Here is a 16,755-nt window from a genome sequence, read left to right as displayed (position 1 = left end):
GTCATTGTGTAAGGGCATCCAGATCGGATCTAGAACAGAACTCCCGGACGCAGGGTAAGTTACAATTTTAGTCTGGTGAGCGACGGATGCATGCGTCAATTTCAAGGAAAGAAAACCCGGAAGAAAAATATCCAAAGCAAACACGGTTGTCGTACATAAGAATACACACGCTGATCATTCTTTTCAAAGGGACGTTCGTTGATATAAATTGTACAAATTCATCATCCATGCAAGGGCGGTTTTCGATACTCTGGATCTCTCACAGCGTCTGGCCTCCTTGGTTGACTAGGGGCAAGGTACCCGGGGTCTGCACCGGAGCCATGTCAAGGGGAGACTGTTGACTCCTGATCTTCTCAAGAGTTGAGGAATACTGCGGTGGTTTGCCGTTAGCACCGTCCGAAAAGTGAGATCCCGACGCATCGTGTCCGGGGGTTGCGGTTACACATACCTTAAAGGCAAAGTTCAGCACCAGAGCCACAGCCAATCCGATACACACCACGATCGGGCCGAACGTATTGTCGAGATCGCGTCCGCTTCGCTGCCGGATCAGCCGGGCCCGCTTCTCATACATATACCAGCCCCAGGCGGCGGAGAAGATGGCGAAGCCAGTGTAGACGATGGATAGGGCGCGGGCGATATCGTTGTGCTTTCCCGCCGCGTTGTACAACCCTAGAGATAACGAGGAGAGCAGGATACTGATATGGAGCCACTTGATGAACGTGCGCTGATTAGCGAGCCACACCTTGCTTTCCACGCGCACAGGACCCGAGTCTTTGATCCACGTCCCTGGCTCCCGGACGCCGGGCGGCAGGGGCGCGGATATGTCCTGTGGACGACGAGAACGGGGGAATCCAGGGAACAGCGAGGCCAGGCGAGACAAATTCATGGGCTTTGAATCCGGCTGCTCAGCTGCGGGCTCCTGGGGTTGCGGCTGCTCGCGCTCTGCCGGGCCCGGCGCCGCTGTTTGCGAGATCTGTCGCGGTCGTGACGAAGGCTCCTGCTCCGAGATCCGAGTCACGGGAGATCCGACCATAGGCTTAACCGTAGGACTCGCCTTGTTCCCCAGAAAGCTGCCCACTGCCATCTCTTCCTCGGCACGTTTCGCCAGTCGCTCTTGTTCCTCGTGCCACGCGGTTTCGGGATCCCGCCGGATGTCGTTCTCCATCTCCCCAAGCCAGAAGGGGAAGCTGTTAACATAATCTTCAAAGAGCTGAGCAACGCCATGAACAAATTTGGAGAAACGAGGGGCCTCCTTTACGAGGTGAGAGACCATGAGATCGTTCACCCACTCCGCCTTGTGTGCCGTAGACCCTCTCAATTTGATCTCCAGCAGACCGTAGGGAAAGCGAACGATCTCTCCGGTTCGAATGGTACCGAAGGGATATTCCATGCCGGCATCATCGATATCCGTGCGATGCCATTCATTGCTATCCCGACAGGGACGTTCGGCGTCGAGGCTGTCCTCCCGAATCAGGGCCAGATTTGTATCGAGGGAGATACGAATTCGGTCGTCGCCCGGAATCTGGAAAGCCGTTCGGGTATAGTTGGCCCGGAGCATCGGCTGCAGATTGTTCTCCTTGACGAACGACTGCAGCTCACTGACATCCCTCTTGAACGACTCTGCTTCCCCTGTTTCACCATTGGCGCTGTCTTCCATGCGGTGAACCTTTTTGTCAAACCGATACTCCCCCTCCAAGAATTCCTTCACGTGCTTTTGTTTCAACTGCACTCGGACCTCCCGGCTGCGATCATCGTCCGTGACGACCTTCTTCTCTAGAAAGATGGCAGGCTTGTCCTTCAGATTTCCGGTCCATCGGAGTCTCAAAGAACCAGCTTCAGGCGCTCGGGCAACCTTCTGCGTGTAGAGATCGAACTGCGGGTCGTCAAAGTAGAGGGACGTGATCGTAGGGTCGTCAGGGAGGGTCTCAGGCTCCTTCGACGTTCCCGGGTTATAGATGAGGACCGGCAATCGTCGCAGAATGTACGTTTTCACCTCCAGAACGTTATCAGGATGCACCCAGAACTTGAATGACGAGTATGACTCCTGGCCGAAACGAGGCGCCTCGGGGTCTTTATTTTCGACCTCGCTTTGGCTAAGAATCTCGCGAACAAAAGAGTACATCACCGACAGCCGACGGACCAGGGGAGAGTAGTCCTCCGAGTTAAACGGCAGTTGTGACAGACGCACTTGCAGTAGAGGTCGAACACGGTATCGAGCCCCCCGCTTGCGATCATGTTTTTTGGCCGCCTTGAGGAATCCTGTAAAGTTGATGCGACTGTATTTCTCCAGCTCGCTGACTTCTCTCGTAATCCCATCGAGTTTTTGAAGGACTTCGGATGCTAGAGAGCGCCTCTTGGCCTCGTCCGCGACGGCCGGCGTCTCCTGGTCGGTGTCCGGTGCCAACGGCCGCAACTTCGATTCGCACTCGGAGGTTCGCTCCCTCAATTGCTGAGAGGTCTCCACCTGAAAAGCATTGACCTTGTCCAGCTGAACGTTGATCAGTTCCTGCACGAAGGCCTCCTCATCTTGTTCGGTCCATTGGCTGCTGTCCGAGTCACTTCCGTCTCCGGTGACATCATGTTCCTTCAAGAGGACTTTCAGACGGTGGTAATCAATGTATTTGCCACTCCACGGGGCGTACGTGGATTTTTTCAATGTTTTGCCAAAACGCATGACCACGGGCGATGAATTCTGACAGGTTATGGTATCTCACAAAACTGGGAAAGAGGAGGGTGAAGGAAGATGAGGGGAATGAAATGAAGGAAGGGGGGAAGAGAAGTGGGAAAACGGAACCAGCAGCAAAGAAAACGAAACGATGAAGTTAAGATGGGGTTTCGCACGAGGGCGAGGCCGACGGGACAAGGATGTAAAGAGCAACTAAGCGTTAGGCACAGGAGGTTAGTGAGTTAGTATACTTCCAGCTGCTTCATGGGGTCTAGTCACAATTCCAGCGAGTGAATGCCGTCGCCGCATCGCCGCACGTGCTGAGCTGCCTTCCACATCGGGTAAGTTGCTCGCCCACCGAGTCGGTCCAATCAAAGGTGGCACATGACATCAAAGGGTCCACTCTGCCCCGTTGGTCCCGTGACTGCCCGTCTGGGGTTGGCGTCGTCGGGCGGTATCGATAAGACAGTCCAGACCCAGTCAGCGTCGGTCGTCTGCTTTGCGCTTCTCGATCCAGGTGAGTTATGAGCTTGAATCGCTTCAATATGTTCCCCAAGTCGTCCCATCTCCATTTCTAACAAGTCCCCTTCTCTGACAGTGTCTTCCGCATCTCCCTCGGCGCCCCGACCTCAAATGGCATCAGTGAATCCCGAACTGCCCGCGGAGTCGGCTTCATTGTCCGCCTCTCTCTATGACGTGTTGACAGACCTGCACCAAAACCAATATCCCCATGTTCCTAACCCGCCGTCATGCAAAAAGCGTGCGTCGGTGGCCCTCGTCCTTCGAATTCGACCTACGTACCATCACTGGCCCACCTCGGAGGGCGCTTCTTTGTCTCTTCCAGACCACACCGCTCCAGTCCCTGAACGATTGTCGTCCTTCTTCTCTCAAGACTGGGTTCGGAATGGAGATTCGGAGGTTCTTTTCATCAAACGGGCGTCTCGCGCCGGGGACCGCTGGACTGGTCACGTTGCTCTCCCGGGAGGCAAACGGGATCCGGAAGATGTCGACGACAAGGCGGCTGCCGTTCGAGAGGCCTCGGAGGAAGTAGGGCTGGACCTGACAACGGCGGACTGTATACACGTGGGGAATCTGCCGGAACGGGTGGTCACCACCAGCTGGGGCTCGGTACCGTTCGTCTCTTTCATCTTCCCTGTCGGACAGCGCCTCAATATACTGACCCGATCGCTCTAGGTTGATGGTTCTCTGCCCTTTTATCTTTCTGATGACTCGCAGCGACTCTCCCCCTCTACGCTTGCAGCCGACTGAGGTGGCCTCTACCCATTGGGTCCCCTTGCGGGCCCTTTTGTCGCCCTCCCTGCGGACGGTGGAAAACGTGGATATGTCTCAGCGGCTCTCGAACATGGGTGGGATTATACTGCGGTTTGTCTATCGCTGTACATTGGGTATGATGCAATTTTCGGCCGTGCGTCTACGCCCAACGGAAAGCTTGCAGTCCAACACGACCCCGGGACTAATTCCCGACGACTACCTGGAGCCTCCAGTCTCGTCGTTGCGGCGATGGATGACATGGTCCTCCGGCCGTCAATCCGATCCTGCTAAGCAGGAGCGGCCTTTGCTCCTCTGGGGGCTGACTCTTGGGATTTTAGCCGACTTCTTGGATATGCTTCCGCCTCATACCGCGGTGCAATTGTGGAAATATCCGACGTTCACCACGCCGGATCTGTGGTTAATCGTGACCGTGCTGACTTACCGCCTGCGAAAACGCAACCAACTTCAGGTTCAGTCGGGCGCGCGCCCTAGCAATACGGCTGTGGACGGTCAAACGGCGGCGCTGCCAGTAACACAGACGACCGACGACAACAACGAAGTGGGCATTGGGGGCCTCGGCGTTGGCCGATACTATGGACTATCTGACAAGGTTCCGGATGGAAGTAAATATGCCGTGGGTATGTTGCTCAAAGGCTACTATTCCCGATTACGCGTTGCTGTCTCTATCTTCCTGGCCTGGCGGGCAGTCCTCGGATCTCTGGCGGCGGTATATACTTGGCGATTCTTTCGACGGCGGCAATGAGGCTCTAGACAAAGGTGGGATGTGGCATATTGGTCAATATATGGTAGAAGATCTTGTAACAATAGCATGATTTACCGTCTGGTATAAAGACAGATTAGAGAATAAATGATGACATTAAATTGTATTGTCAGTACCTTGATCAACGGGCGTGGTGATTAACGGGTTACATAATCCAGCTTATCGGGATTGTTGTTTGTCGCCTCGACTCTCCTTCTCTCCCCGAACTTCCATGTTCTTCCCATTGCCCTCTCCGCTGCCATGGCTGCCACTCAGAAGCTCTACCCTCGAGGGACCGTGAAACGCATCGTTAAAGCCCACGCCAATCGAAATGTCAGCAAGAATGCCGATATACTGGTGAGCATTTCGAATCCAAGAACGGCGCGCAAGCGTATCGATTCCCGACTCCAGCTAACGATGCAGATATTCCTGGACTATATGCTTTTCATGCAGGAGTGAGCCACCCCTGAACGTGTCGGAATCTGAGTCGCAGAGAAATTGTTTCTCTGGCTTGGTTCAGAATGAGCTCAGCCCATGGGAGACCAGCTCGAAACCGAAACCTGATACTAAAGCGTGTTTGTTTTTCTAGGCTGATGCGAGAATCGTCCATTCGATCGCGGAAAGCGGGTGAAAAGATCGTCTCCCCGAATTCGGTTCGCAAAGTGACTGAGGTGGGTGGAGCAGACTCATTTAATCTTACTCCATTGCTATTCGATTGTTCAACTAACTTGTCTCTCTTTCTAGAGAACGCTACGAAAGTTCAAGGGTTAATCGCGCCGAAAGCTTAGAGGACGATGGATGGTATATTCGGAAAGGAAATCGCAGTCAGAAGTATTACGGACTGCAGAGGATCGAGGATGGGATCGAGATCAGTACTTTCGGTTGTCGTTATTTGTATTGCTTGTTTGTTTCTCTGTTAGCCCTGGGAGGAAGTGCATACATCTAAGGAAGATGAAGATGAAGATGATAGAGATGGCGTTCATGGAGTCTTATGATACCCCCCAAACAATCAAATACCTCAATTTCGGAGACAATTTCTCAGTTTGCCAACCAGAGAGGAGCGCATGAGCTAGACCAAGGAGTGAATCCAAGCCACGCAGCTGTTCGAGCGTTGGTTGGGTGTGCTGGTCCTGCAGCACGCGACAAGGCGGCCTGAGGTTCGGAAGAGTTCCACCCGCATCTCTCGCTCCGCTCAGCTTCTCTTCGCTTTGCCTTCATCCTCCTTTCTCCTCTCTCTCTTTCTCTCTCTCGCGTCCCCACTCTCTTGCCGTCATAACCCCCATCTAATACCTTCATCCCGTTTCGTATCTTTTCTTATATTCGCTAGCATCATTGCATCTTTTGTATTCTTCTCTTTTTTTGGTTGAGAGATCAGCTCAATTCCCCCACCACCCACAAACACACAGTCGTTCTGTCCAGCATCATGGCTGCCGCTCCCGTCAACAGCAACACTCAGGCACAAGAGTCTTCGTCAGCGAAGCTCAAGCAGAAGCACGCCCCTAGCGCTTCCATCGTTTCCAAATCCGATGAAGCTCTAGTGACCCCCAACGGACTCGACAACGTCGACAGCCCGTACCTCAAAGAGCTCCAAAAGTAAGCCGGCGCTTAAGCCACGCAATGGAACCGGGCACACTGCCTGGCCCTTCGAGAGGACCTAATGTACTGGAATGCGATTTGACTGACGGGGTTAATTTAAATAGGAGCCTGCGCAATGCAAACAAGAAGCTGGTTAGTCACCAACCTTGACGACTGTCTCGCGTTCACCGCTCACCGTTTTACCTCCCATAGAATGCCACCGCCAAGGTCGATGCCATCATCGCCGAAAACCCTGGAAAGTCACTGGAAGAACTGGTCGCGACGAAGAAGATCAATACCGATCAGAAGGCGCAGGCCGAGAAGAAACCCGCTTTGCAGGCCAGCGTCGCTCAGATCGAGGAGCAAATCGCCCATCTCAAGGAGTTTGCTGCTCACTATGAGCAGCGCCTCGTCAGTCAGAAGGCTGACCTGGAAAAGCTTCACCAGGACGAATTGAAGGCTGTTCAGGAGAAGGCTACTGCCGAGGCTAACGAAGCAAGCAAGAAGGATCTGAGAGTGCGGCTTCTCAGCCTGAGCAAGTTCCTTTACACTGCGGCTACCATGAGGCGGTCTGGGGATGAGACCTCCAATGTAACCCGTGCGTTCGAGGGCGTGCTCTACCAGATCTACGCCGGGTCACACGACGCCGTTACCTCGATGCTCAAGGTCGTTGATGGCGTGGACGAACCCGTCGTCAGCGTCGAGGGCGAGACCCTGGAAGTCACCTGTAGGTCTCCCCGCTCAAGGTCTTTGAGTCAAAAGATTTTTCAGTGCTAATCGTGTCCGATTCATTAGATGGCAAGGTCAAACAGTCTGCTGAGGAACAGGCGCCTGCGACCGAGGAAGTAGCTCCGGATGCCGCGCCCGCGTCCGACCCTACGCTGGCGAACGCCGGTTACACCGAGTTACAGGATCCTTCCTATACCGCCAGTGCTCCAGCTGCGGACGAGACCGCTCCCGCCCCTGAGAACTCCGAGCAGAATGCTCCCCCGGCTCAAACGCAGGTCTCTGATGCTGCAAACCCCGTGGCGGAGGCTACCTGGGATCCCAACACCGGTGGCTCTCTCACTTCTTCCGCGACGGCGGATGGCTGGGTTGAAGTGCCTCGCGATCCGGCTGAGACCGATACTGGCCTCCAGGCCACCCCGGCCGCTGTCGAGGTCGACGCTCAGAATGCGGCTGCTGCGGAGGCTGTGAGTGCCGATGCGGAGGAAGCCTCTGCTCCGAAGGCCCAGAAGGGAGAAACGCCGGAGGGAGCTGCGCACCAGAGACAGCACAGCTTCCGTGGTCGCGGCAGAGGTGGGCGTGGACGAGGTGACGGATCGCGAGGACGCAGCCGGGGCGAATTTAGGGGTCGTGGACGCGGTCGTGGAGGCCGTGGACGCGGTGGCCCCAACGGCGCACCAGCTGCCACTCCCGCGGCAGCCCAGCAAGCTTAAATCGCACCGTCACTTGGGGGGTGGGGAGGGAGTTGTTGAAGAAGAAATGACTCCCGGTGCCGATGCTTTCCCGCCTAACGTTACACCGGACATCTTGTTCCTTTCTTGCAATCCCGGAATTTTCCCAGCTACCCTTCCATCTTCTCTATCTTGCGGTCTTCTTGGCCTCCGACATCTTCGGCATGTCCCTTGTATCTTTCCTATCTAATACGTTCATGGGTAATGGTGGTGTTATGGTTCACGAAAGCGACGAATCTCTTGAAATGTTTACAACGAGGACTTCTTGGGTAAGAGTGGCGGTATGTCGCTCTGCTTTTCTCTTTTTTTCTTTACCCCCGGGCCTTTTTCCTTTTTGGATGGCTGGCATCCTAAAAGTGGCTGGTTGTACATGTCTTGCAGTTATTGAGCGTGCATAGTATTCCTGCTCTTCAATCTTTTCCTTCTCCCCTTGGCGTGGCCTGTACGCTTCGGTGTATGGTGCCCATTCTGACGGCGCCGACACCCTTCTGTATTTTACTTCCTAATGCTGTTGGTATGCATGGGGACGATGTGAAGGCTGGATCGTTATGGGATGGCATGATTGGAATGGGACGAATTCGGAGGGCACTATTTTGTTATGTTTTATGCTAGATGATGGTGGACGAGGTGGCTAAGCAATGGATATCGCGGCATGAACCCACCCGATATGCTCCTGGCTCTACGGAGTAAGTGTAGAAGTAGAAAGTGCTCTATAGATACGATTTCGTTGTTAGGGCTCGGGGCGGGGCTTAGCTAAGCGGGGAACTGAGCTGTTCTCTTTTCTCTCCCGCTGGATTTGTTTATCTTCTCTCACATTCAACCACTACTCGCAGTCTGCTTGTGCTTCCCTGCTGCTGCTACATCCATAATTTCCTCATGTTGGACTGATTGATTCATCCATTCCTTTCCTTCTTTTCTTTCCTTGTCTTGTTATCTCCCGGTTTTCCTGGGTTCTCGCTCTTTTCCTCTCCCATTCCTACAATTGACCACCATGGCGCTAGCCGCAGATCAGCGGAAGAAGATCCTCAAGGTCTTGATGACCTCGTTGCTGTTGGATTTGGTAAGAATTTGCCAATTCATGCAATCTTATCCGGCGCAACCGTCCTAACCAGCTTCGCAGATATCCTTTACTTTCATTCTCCCGCTCTTCCCGTCCCTGCTCACCTTCTACCGCAACCAAGACCCCTCCCCGGACTCACTCTTGAATCGCGTCTTCCACTACCTCAACGCCTACAAGAACTCGTTTGCCAAACCCATTGACTCGCGTTATGACATTGTCCTTCTTGGAGGTGCCCTCGGATCACTGTTCTCGTTGCTTCAGGCCATCGCCGCCCCCTTTATCGGCCGCCTCTCCGACAAACATGGCCGCAGGACTGCTCTGCTCTACTCGATGCTGGGCAACACTCTTAGCGTTGCCCTCTGGGTCGCTGCGACCGATTTCCGCACCTTCCTGGCCAGTCGCGTCGTCGGTGGCCTGAGCGAGGGCAATGTACAGCTCGCCCACGCCATCGCCACGGACATCAGCGATCCGAGTCAACGCGGCTCCACCATGGCTCTGGTGGGTGCCTGCTTCAGCATTGCGTTTACCTTTGGTCCGGCCCTGGGAGCGGCCCTTTCGAACATCACAACGGTGGCCGCAAACCCGTTCGCAACGGCGGCGGGCGTGTCTCTCCTCTTGATCGTCGTCGAGACTACCTACCTGTACCTGTGTCTTCCCGAGACACATCCTCGTCTCACCAAACTCAGCCACGCGACCTCTTCCCCAGCCGGAGCCACCGCCACGCCGTCAGACAGTGCGACCCAATCATCCTCCCCGCGCAAGCATACAAACAAGCCGGCCATTCTGAACGCCATCCATTTCCTCTTCCTTCTCCCCTTCTCGGGCATGGAGTTCTCCCTGCCGTTCCTGACCGCCACCTTCTACGCCGCAGGCTCCGGCAGCCCGTCTGCCCTGAACGGTCGCCTCCTGTCCATGATGGGGCTCATCGCCTCGCTGCTCCAAGGCACCGTCGTGCGGCGACTGCCCCCGCTGGCAATCGTGCGTACCGGCGTGGTCGCCTGCACTATCTCGTTCTTCCTCCTTGCACATGTCTCGACTCTGGCAGGATTGTACGGGGCCGGTAGCTTGCTGGCCGTCACCAGTGCCACGGTGGTCACCGGTCTGAACAGCCTGGGCAGTCTGGAGGCCCAGGAGGGAGAGCGCGGAGCCGTGCTGGGCCGGCTGAGAAGCTGGGGACAGGTCGGTCGCGCTGCGGGCCCGGTGCTCTTCTGCTCGCTGTTCTGGTGGGTTGGGCGGGAGATCGTCTACACCGCCGGAGGATTCGTCATGGCGGTTGTCTGCGTGGCGGTGTTCACTACGCTTAAATCGCCGCCCGTCGGACCGGTCGCCCCTGCTCAGAAGAAGAAGGCTTAAAGTTGTGGTGGATTCGTGGTGTATCGGCGATCATGTTGTGTCGCGTCTTATATATACAGAGAAACTACTTCTACCTATATCGAGTCCTGACTGGACTCTGCTCTTGGCATCCTCTCGACTGTAGCACAGCGACGTCGAGTGCTGCTTCCTTAAAATGCCGCTGCTGGGTCAGTGGCTGTGAATATTAATGTGAAATCCATACTCCGCGCTTCCACACCTTAGCATCATTTCCTCATGGTACAATCGACTGAACCTCTGTATTGCTGGGTATAGTATACATGTAAAATAAATCATAAAAATACAGGATGAGATGAGATGAGATGATCAGTACGCGCGAGAACCGGCCCAAAGAAAGAACCCCCCAGAAAGGTGATTTCGAATCATCGTTTCCCGGTACATGCGCCCCCATAGTAGCATAGTAGACTGTGCCCAGTAAGAACCGATAAGCCACAAGAGAGAGGCGAAAAGAAATCAAGAGACATCGATATGTCACGTCCAAATCAAATAGATCGGTCCTTATAATGCTGCAGATGGTAGGAAAAGTGGAAAGAAGAGAAAGCAAGTCAGAGAGCGAGCACATATTACCTGATCATCACCGACGAGAGGATCGAGAACTGTCCCTCGCGTCAGAACTCTCGAACTGCTGGCAACCCTGGATAGCCAGGCCCGGCTCAGCAGGGGGATCCAACGACCCTCTCGCCTTTCCGATCAACCAATCCGTCAAAGTGACGAACTTAGCGGTGCGCTCCCAACCGGTGGCGTTATCGGCATGCTCGATCGTATGCGACAGCACGCGGCCCTCCTCGTCGAACGAGAATATGAACAGGCCCGTGAACTGCTCTTCCTTGGCGAGCTTGAAGATCGGCGCATCGCCGCCCAACAGCACGCTCAGACCTTTGTTGATGCCGTTCTTCGACGCCGATGCGTGGCTGGGCCCGGGCTGTTCGCCGCCACTTCGAGTCGTTCCCACAAAGCTCGGGAGCTGTGGGTGGTCGTCGCGCCGGGGCTCGGTGCGCCATCGCACGACGAGCCGCTCGTCGCCACCGTCACTATGTCCGCATCGCTCGGGGTCCAGCACCGTTCCGGCGCGGACCATGCGCTCGCTGAGGATCTGGAGCTTGACGTTGCCGACTAAGGGCAGGCTGCTCCATGCTACAGGGACGGTCCATAGCGCTGCGCGGTACAGCGTTCGCCCCTTGACTGTGGGTAAGTGTGGGTGTGTCGAGGGGAAGAGGTGGAGGGTGACGCTGGGCGAGAGGATGGACGATGGCAACGGGTTCACGAGGAGGGTTGGTAAGAGCGGGGAGAGAATGCGGAGGGCTAGAGTCGTGAAACTTGGTCAGCGAGAAGGTCTTGAAGTAAGGACGGGGCCATGTACTTTTCCCGAGCTTGAGAACCCGCTCATCCGGGGGCTTTTGATCACCGCCGTTGGAGTCTTTGCCTTGTTCATTAGGCAGGGATTGATTGAGTCCCGTTTGAGAGAACAGCGTCGGCGAGCTCGTGGGACTTTGCTGCCAGGGTTCGGGGGGAAATAGACCCTGTTGCCGGGTTTGCGCTAACGGCCGGAAAAGCGACGAGAAGTGTTTGCGGGAATTGACTGGACGGGGAGGATGAAGACATGTGCGAATGGGGCGTGTAGACACCGCCGAAGGGACCAGTTTTGGCATCACGGGCAGTAAGCTTCTTGATACATGGGCTGATGGTGATAAGCGAGAGTCAGGCCGTGCGCGACGACAGCAGGGAACGGGGAGGCAGCCATGTGTTGGAGGAGGAAGGATGAAGCCATTGAGAATCCATGGAATTTCGACTTGATGACGTTGGACCCACTCGCTTGCCCGATTGGGCCCGCCCCGGCAAACCAGACAAACCCGGCCGTTTCGGGAATCGGCAAATCAACATAGATGGATTATTATTGATGTCGCATTCTAGAATCTCTGGTATCATACTCTTTTACGTCGTCATGCTAATTCATCATCATCACCTTCTCCCATATACCGTCGCTCCGCCAGATCGCGGATCTTGTCCTCCAACACTCCGCGCCCGTACCGTTGCGCAACCTTGACGGCCGCCTCGACCATCTTGCCATTGCGGTCCTTCATGAGCTGGACTAGTTCCAATGCCTTCATTCCCCGTTCTTCTCCTTCGCGACATTCAACCGCCAGCAGTTGCAGGAGGATTTTGTCCAATTCAAGCTCCTTCCGTGCCAGCTCGGCCCGCTGGCTGGCGGTCGCATTCGTCGACGTCAAGACATCCTGGAAGAGCGAGAGCATAACATTACCACGGACAAAGGCTTCCTCGTGCTTCGCTCCTTCGTCAGCGGCAGCATCCGCATCTGGCGCGCTCTTCCCAGGCGTGTCGGAGATGGGGATGCGGAAGTCGAATTCACTCAGCAATGGTCGCGGGAAGTATGGATACCGGTCTCCACCCTTGAGGATGATGCAGTGGAATTTATCCTGTGCAACAGCAACGGGCCAGTACGTCTCCTCCTTGCGTCCCGTCGCCAGACGCTCGAGCTGTTTGGTGTCAAGGAGGGGCACCCATCGTGCTTGCCCTGGGCTGCGCCAGTGCTGTAAAACGAGAAGTACACCCTCCGAATCGTAGATGCAAGGGTCCTGCCAAATTAGCATAGTCTCGATAATCAGTTCGACTTGGTGGACAACTCACACCTGAATCGGAGAAGAAAACGCTCTGTAGGTCCGATCCCTCCGGAATGGCGACCACGTCTTCATTCTGACAAACCTCATCCCGTTTGACATTTTCGACCGTGTACCGCAGGCTGGCAGTGCGACCATCGCTTCCCAATGGCCCGTTTCCAATGGTCATGATGTAGTCTCGCCAAGCCGCACAGGTCACGGCCGGGCTCTTCTGCCGATAGACCTTGAATGGTGTGCCAAATAGCGTGTATACACGGACGTAATCTTTCGTCGTCACGGCGACAACGTATGAATCACTCAGCGCCAGCGCTGTCCGAATTAGTCGCGTGAGCCTTAAACTGGTGAGCTGACATATTCTTACCTCGAATAAGCTCCCCCTGGGGCAGCTGGGTTCGCCAGTCGGCTCTCGTCGTCCACGTCTCATGTGGTCGGTAGAATATCGAGGCCGGGCTGCCATCCGTTGGATTGTTGGAGAAGAGTGTACCGTGCTCGTCTTAGATCTATAGTCAGTATAATTCAGTGCGTCGAAGTGTTTAGTTCTGACTCACTTAGACACGCGCGGTCATAAAGATACGGATCGGTGAAATGGAAATCACGGTGCATCTCCCGGTCGTAGAATTCCACAGTCACGGTATTGTGTGTCTCCTGGTCAACAGTCCACACAGCGCCGGTCAGGTTCAGACCTAGTTTCAGTCAGCCTACGGGAAACAACAATCAGATGACAGGTTCGACACATACAGAGATACCGTCGGTTCCCGCGCCAAGGAGTGCTGCCAGGTTGAAGAGGTTGATGGATTTTGGGCTTGGAGAACGAGGTCAATAGCCGCTTGTCAGCGTGTCCCTCGATATCGTCCAGATGTCCATTTGATCGTTTCCCGAGCCCATTCATGCCCTCTGCATATCCAGCCCCGTCGTCATCGTCGACGAAGTCTTCCATGCCCTGGTCGGAACCAAGGATATCATCAAGGGAGTCCGGCGACCCTGCGCGATCTTTTCGATCGGCCTCCTTAGGCCTGCTCACCATCGGCCGCCTTACATTATCGGAGATGTCGGCTAGCGGACCAGGGAAGATCGGGGCAGCCTGGAGCGGCTTCTGGAGGAGCGGCTGGTATTCCCGCGGTACGATCCCGTCGTATATGAAAAGTTCTCCGTCCGAGGTTGTAAAGGAGAGGGAGTTACTCGTAGGATGCCAGGCTAGATTGATCACGTTCGAAAAATCATAGCTCTTCACGACTTTCTGGGTCTTCGTCTCCCAGAGCAGCACCTGCCCGTCGGCACCAGCGGTTGCGAGAAGTGCTCCATTGGGGGACCAACTGATCGCGGTAACGGTTCCGTTGTGGCCGCCCGAGAAGACCTTCTCTTTCTTCCACTCGCCTGTCGAGAAGATCGAAATATCCCGCGTAGCCTCCGCAGTTGCGAACGCGGTTCCGTCCGGATGCCAAACCACTCGCGATGTTGTTTCGTCCTCCGCCTCAAGTCGCTGGATTACCCCGTCAAGTTTTCGGACAAGCTCTGGCTCCTCAGAGAGGAGGGAGTAGATGTAAACGATGCCGTCCGTGCAAGAAACCGAAACGTAGCGCCCGCTAGGATCAAAGGTAACGTGTTTCGTTCCCTTGGCTTGCTCGCGAAGATATTTCACTTTCGTCATATCGTCAAGGTTGACGATTTTCACCGTAAGCTCACTGCGTCGTAAGTTAGCTATACTGAGTTCACAGCATGTCATCATGCCCAAGTAGTCACTAACTCGCTGGCCACAGCCACCCATTCCCCGTCCTTAGAAACCGCTATATCTCTGACCGGGAGCGCGCAACGAACAAGTAGCTTGTCCATTCTGCCGGATCCGACCTCGTATTGCCAGACCGTGCCGTCTTCCGCGCCCATGATAAAGGAGTCATTCTATCCATATTCTTTTAGCTTCGTGCTTCTTCTCCCAAACGATATAGATTGGGTGCGAGGCATACTGTGGCGCCAATTCCGAGATGACCGTCCACCCCTTCGTCCACCGTCTTGGGCTCTCCATCTTGTCCGACAGTGTAGATTCGAATCGCAGAGTTTGATCCACCGGTGACAACGTGGCGGCCGTTCGGAGTATACGTTAAGACAGTAGTCCCGGGCGTGTCTATAAATCATGGATGAATGGCACGGGTTAGCCGCAGTAACAGCGGGAGGGACTATCAATGGGTGGATTCTACTTACGGGCGGGCCTGCCTCTGGGACGAATGGCTTCCGAGGCCATTGTAGAGGTCAGATTGATAAGAGAGTAGGAGAGGGTGAGGAATGGGTCTGGGGATATGAAGCCAAACGGCCACTGGTCGCTGGTAGGATCGCAACTCCGCCAAGTCGTCTTCGTTGCAGCCGCGGAGTCTCACGTTTCACGCGCCGAGACGCGTCGCGACTCCGCTGATGTTTAACCTAATCAGGTAGTATAAAGGGCTTAGGGCTTGGGGTCAGGGCTTCTTCAGCCCATTTGATTCTTGTCCTTCTTGCTCGTTCTTCTCAACCGCTTTTTGTTGTTATTATTATTACTTTTTTTTTTTTCAACAGGTGGTATTCCTTTAGTCCTACCCTTATTATAAACTATAGATCAAAGACCCTACTCATTGGCCGCAAGAAAATCAAAGTCTGCCCCGTGTTGCGCTTGGTTGACGCTGCGTTCGTACAGGCCAAGGTAGCCTCTTTTTCTTCCTTGCCGTCCGCCAGTGGTTTTGCTCTCCAAGGCTCGCCATTTTCGCTCGACAAGACGCGCCGTCAACTCCTCGTCTGATATTTCCACTCGCAGAATGCGCTGCTCAACGTCGCAGGTGATTAGGTCACCGGTCCGCACCACCCCGAACGGCGATTCGGGCAGTGCGGATTCCGGAGAAATGTGAAGAATAATTGTGCCTCCAGCTGTCCCAGACATTCGACCGTCCGAAAGACGCAGCATGTCTTTCACGCCTGCCGAAGCAAGCTTGCGTGGTATTGGGATCAGGCCTGCTTCGGGCATACCGGGGTTACCAATGGGGCCTATCCCTTGGAGAACAAGAACTGAGTCCGCGGTAACGGGAAGTTCTGGATCGTCGATCCTTCTCGCTAAGTCGGCTGAGTTTTCAAAAACGACCGCTGGCCCCGTATGAGACAGTAGCCTGCGATCCTTGGATGCCGAAGCCTTCATGATGGCGCCATCCGGGGCAAGGTTCCCGTGAAGGACAACAAGGGAAGAGTTTGGGTAGAGAGGATCCGAAAGGGGTCTAATGATTTGTGTCGAGAGTGGAAAGGTGCGGAAGGTAGAAGCATCCAAGACCTCACCCAAGGTCTGGCCACTGATGGTCATGGCTGAAAGCTCAAGCAGCGGACGCAGGGTATGCAACAAAGCCAGCATGCCACCGGCATTGTGGAAGTCATTCATGTAATTGTCCCCACTCGGCTTGAGGTCAATCAGTAAGGGCGTTTCCCGGCCAATCTCCTCGAAGGTCTGGAGCGTTATTACGCCACTCACTTGGGGATGCCGGTTCGCAATGGCGAGTAAGTGTACTACGGCGTTTGTTGACCCACCAATGGCCTGTAGCACTGTGATCGCGTTTATGAAGGATTCTTTAGAGAGTATGTCTTGGGGCTTTCGGCGCCCGACTGCTACAGAAACAGCATTTGCTCCAGTTTCCTCTGCTACTCTGATCCGTGCGGATGACACTGCAGGAGCCGAAGCCCCTCGAAGTGGCATCATCCCCAGACCGGCAGTAATGCAAGCCATTGTGCTGGCAGTACCCATCACGCCACACGTTCCGACCTGACGGCAAGCGCTTGATTAGCGTTAAGAATCACAAGGGCCAATGGACCTTCGATAATCCGGGTGGTGGACGAACCGTTGGAGCAAGTTCTTCATTAATAGCAGAAATCTCCTCGATGTCTATGTCCCCCGCACGAAATGCGGCCCAGTTATTCCGACAGTCAGTACATGCTCCTATCCTTTGACCTCGATG

General features: G+C 54.8%; 8 protein-coding genes across 8 annotated transcripts; 4 read left to right on the top strand and 4 right to left on the bottom strand.

Moving 5' to 3' along the window:
* Positions 1 to 259: 259 nt before the first annotated feature.
* Positions 260 to 2,674, bottom strand: VTC2 (SPX domain protein; the record flags this gene model as incomplete). The annotated part of the gene is made up of 1 exon (XM_046082402.1): positions 260 to 2,674. One exon carries the CDS (start codon positions 2,672 to 2,674, stop codon positions 260 to 262), a length of 2,415 nt encoding a protein of 804 aa, XP_045938359.1.
* Positions 2,675 to 3,049: 375 nt separating this feature from the next.
* LDX57_000756 (NUDIX hydrolase) lies at positions 3,050 to 4,700 on the top strand (the record flags this gene model as incomplete). The annotated part of the gene is made up of 3 exons (XM_046082401.1): positions 3,050 to 3,182; positions 3,264 to 3,798; positions 3,860 to 4,700. 3 exons carry the CDS (start codon positions 3,050 to 3,052, stop codon positions 4,698 to 4,700), a joined length of 1,509 nt encoding a protein of 502 aa, XP_045938358.1.
* Positions 4,701 to 4,958: 258 nt separating this feature from the next.
* On the top strand, positions 4,959 to 5,468 carry LDX57_000755 (uncharacterized protein; the record flags this gene model as incomplete). The annotated part of the gene is made up of 4 exons (XM_046082400.1): positions 4,959 to 5,054; positions 5,121 to 5,152; positions 5,287 to 5,368; positions 5,442 to 5,468. The coding sequence occupies 4 exons, from the start codon at positions 4,959 to 4,961 to the stop codon at positions 5,466 to 5,468; spliced, it is 237 nt and encodes a 78-aa protein (XP_045938357.1).
* Positions 5,469 to 5,908: 440 nt separating this feature from the next.
* On the top strand, positions 5,909 to 8,551 carry LDX57_000754 (uncharacterized protein). Its single transcript, XM_046082399.1, has 4 exons — positions 5,909 to 6,290; positions 6,398 to 6,425; positions 6,486 to 6,999; positions 7,068 to 8,551. Exons 1-4 carry the CDS (start codon positions 6,121 to 6,123, stop codon positions 7,709 to 7,711), a joined length of 1,356 nt encoding a protein of 451 aa, XP_045938356.1. The 5' UTR covers positions 5,909 to 6,120; the 3' UTR covers positions 7,712 to 8,551.
* A 169-nt stretch (positions 8,552 to 8,720) lies between these two features.
* Positions 8,721 to 10,142, top strand: LDX57_000753 (putative tetracycline transporter; the record flags this gene model as incomplete). The annotated part of the gene is made up of 2 exons (XM_046082398.1): positions 8,721 to 8,789; positions 8,850 to 10,142. The coding sequence occupies 2 exons, from the start codon at positions 8,721 to 8,723 to the stop codon at positions 10,140 to 10,142; spliced, it is 1,362 nt and encodes a 453-aa protein (XP_045938355.1).
* A 592-nt stretch (positions 10,143 to 10,734) lies between these two features.
* Positions 10,735 to 11,809, bottom strand: LDX57_000752 (uncharacterized protein; the record flags this gene model as incomplete). Its single annotated transcript, XM_046082397.1, has 2 exons — positions 10,735 to 11,462; positions 11,521 to 11,809. The coding sequence occupies 2 exons, from the start codon at positions 11,807 to 11,809 to the stop codon at positions 10,735 to 10,737; spliced, it is 1,017 nt and encodes a 338-aa protein (XP_045938354.1).
* Positions 11,810 to 12,100: 291 nt separating this feature from the next.
* On the bottom strand, positions 12,101 to 15,032 carry mcl1 (WD40 repeat domain-containing protein; the record flags this gene model as incomplete). The annotated part of the gene is made up of 8 exons (XM_046082396.1): positions 12,101 to 12,754; positions 12,807 to 13,105; positions 13,158 to 13,289; positions 13,345 to 13,479; positions 13,535 to 14,478; positions 14,541 to 14,692; positions 14,758 to 14,915; positions 14,993 to 15,032. 8 exons carry the CDS (start codon positions 15,030 to 15,032, stop codon positions 12,101 to 12,103), a joined length of 2,514 nt encoding a protein of 837 aa, XP_045938353.1.
* A 357-nt stretch (positions 15,033 to 15,389) lies between these two features.
* On the bottom strand, positions 15,390 to 16,526 carry ilv3C (putative dihydroxy-acid dehydratase; the record flags this gene model as incomplete). Its single annotated transcript, XM_046082395.1, has 1 exon — positions 15,390 to 16,526. The coding sequence occupies one exon, from the start codon at positions 16,524 to 16,526 to the stop codon at positions 15,390 to 15,392; it is 1,137 nt and encodes a 378-aa protein (XP_045938352.1).
* Positions 16,527 to 16,755: the final 229 nt, after the last annotated feature.

This window comes from Aspergillus melleus, assembly GCF_016097325.1.
Source record: "Aspergillus melleus strain CBS 546.65 chromosome Unknown contig1, whole genome shotgun sequence".
NCBI lineage: Eukaryota > Fungi > Ascomycota > Eurotiomycetes > Eurotiales > Aspergillaceae > Aspergillus > Aspergillus melleus.
Note: the sequence above shows the minus strand (reverse complement) of the source record. Positions and strands in the feature narration are given on the sequence as shown.

Excerpts from the sequence above, each read along its gene's own strand:
- LDX57_000754 (XM_046082399.1), top strand. The coding sequence starts at position 6,121 with ATGGCTGCCGCTCCCGTCAACAGCAACACTCAGGCACAAGAGTCTTCG. Across the intron at positions 6,291-6,397 it reads TACCTCAAAGAGCTCCAAAA|GAGCCTGCGCAATGCAAACA; the intron begins GTAAGCCGGCGC and ends TAATTTAAATAG. Across the intron at positions 6,426-6,485 it reads GCAATGCAAACAAGAAGCTG|AATGCCACCGCCAAGGTCGA; the intron begins GTTAGTCACCAA and ends TACCTCCCATAG.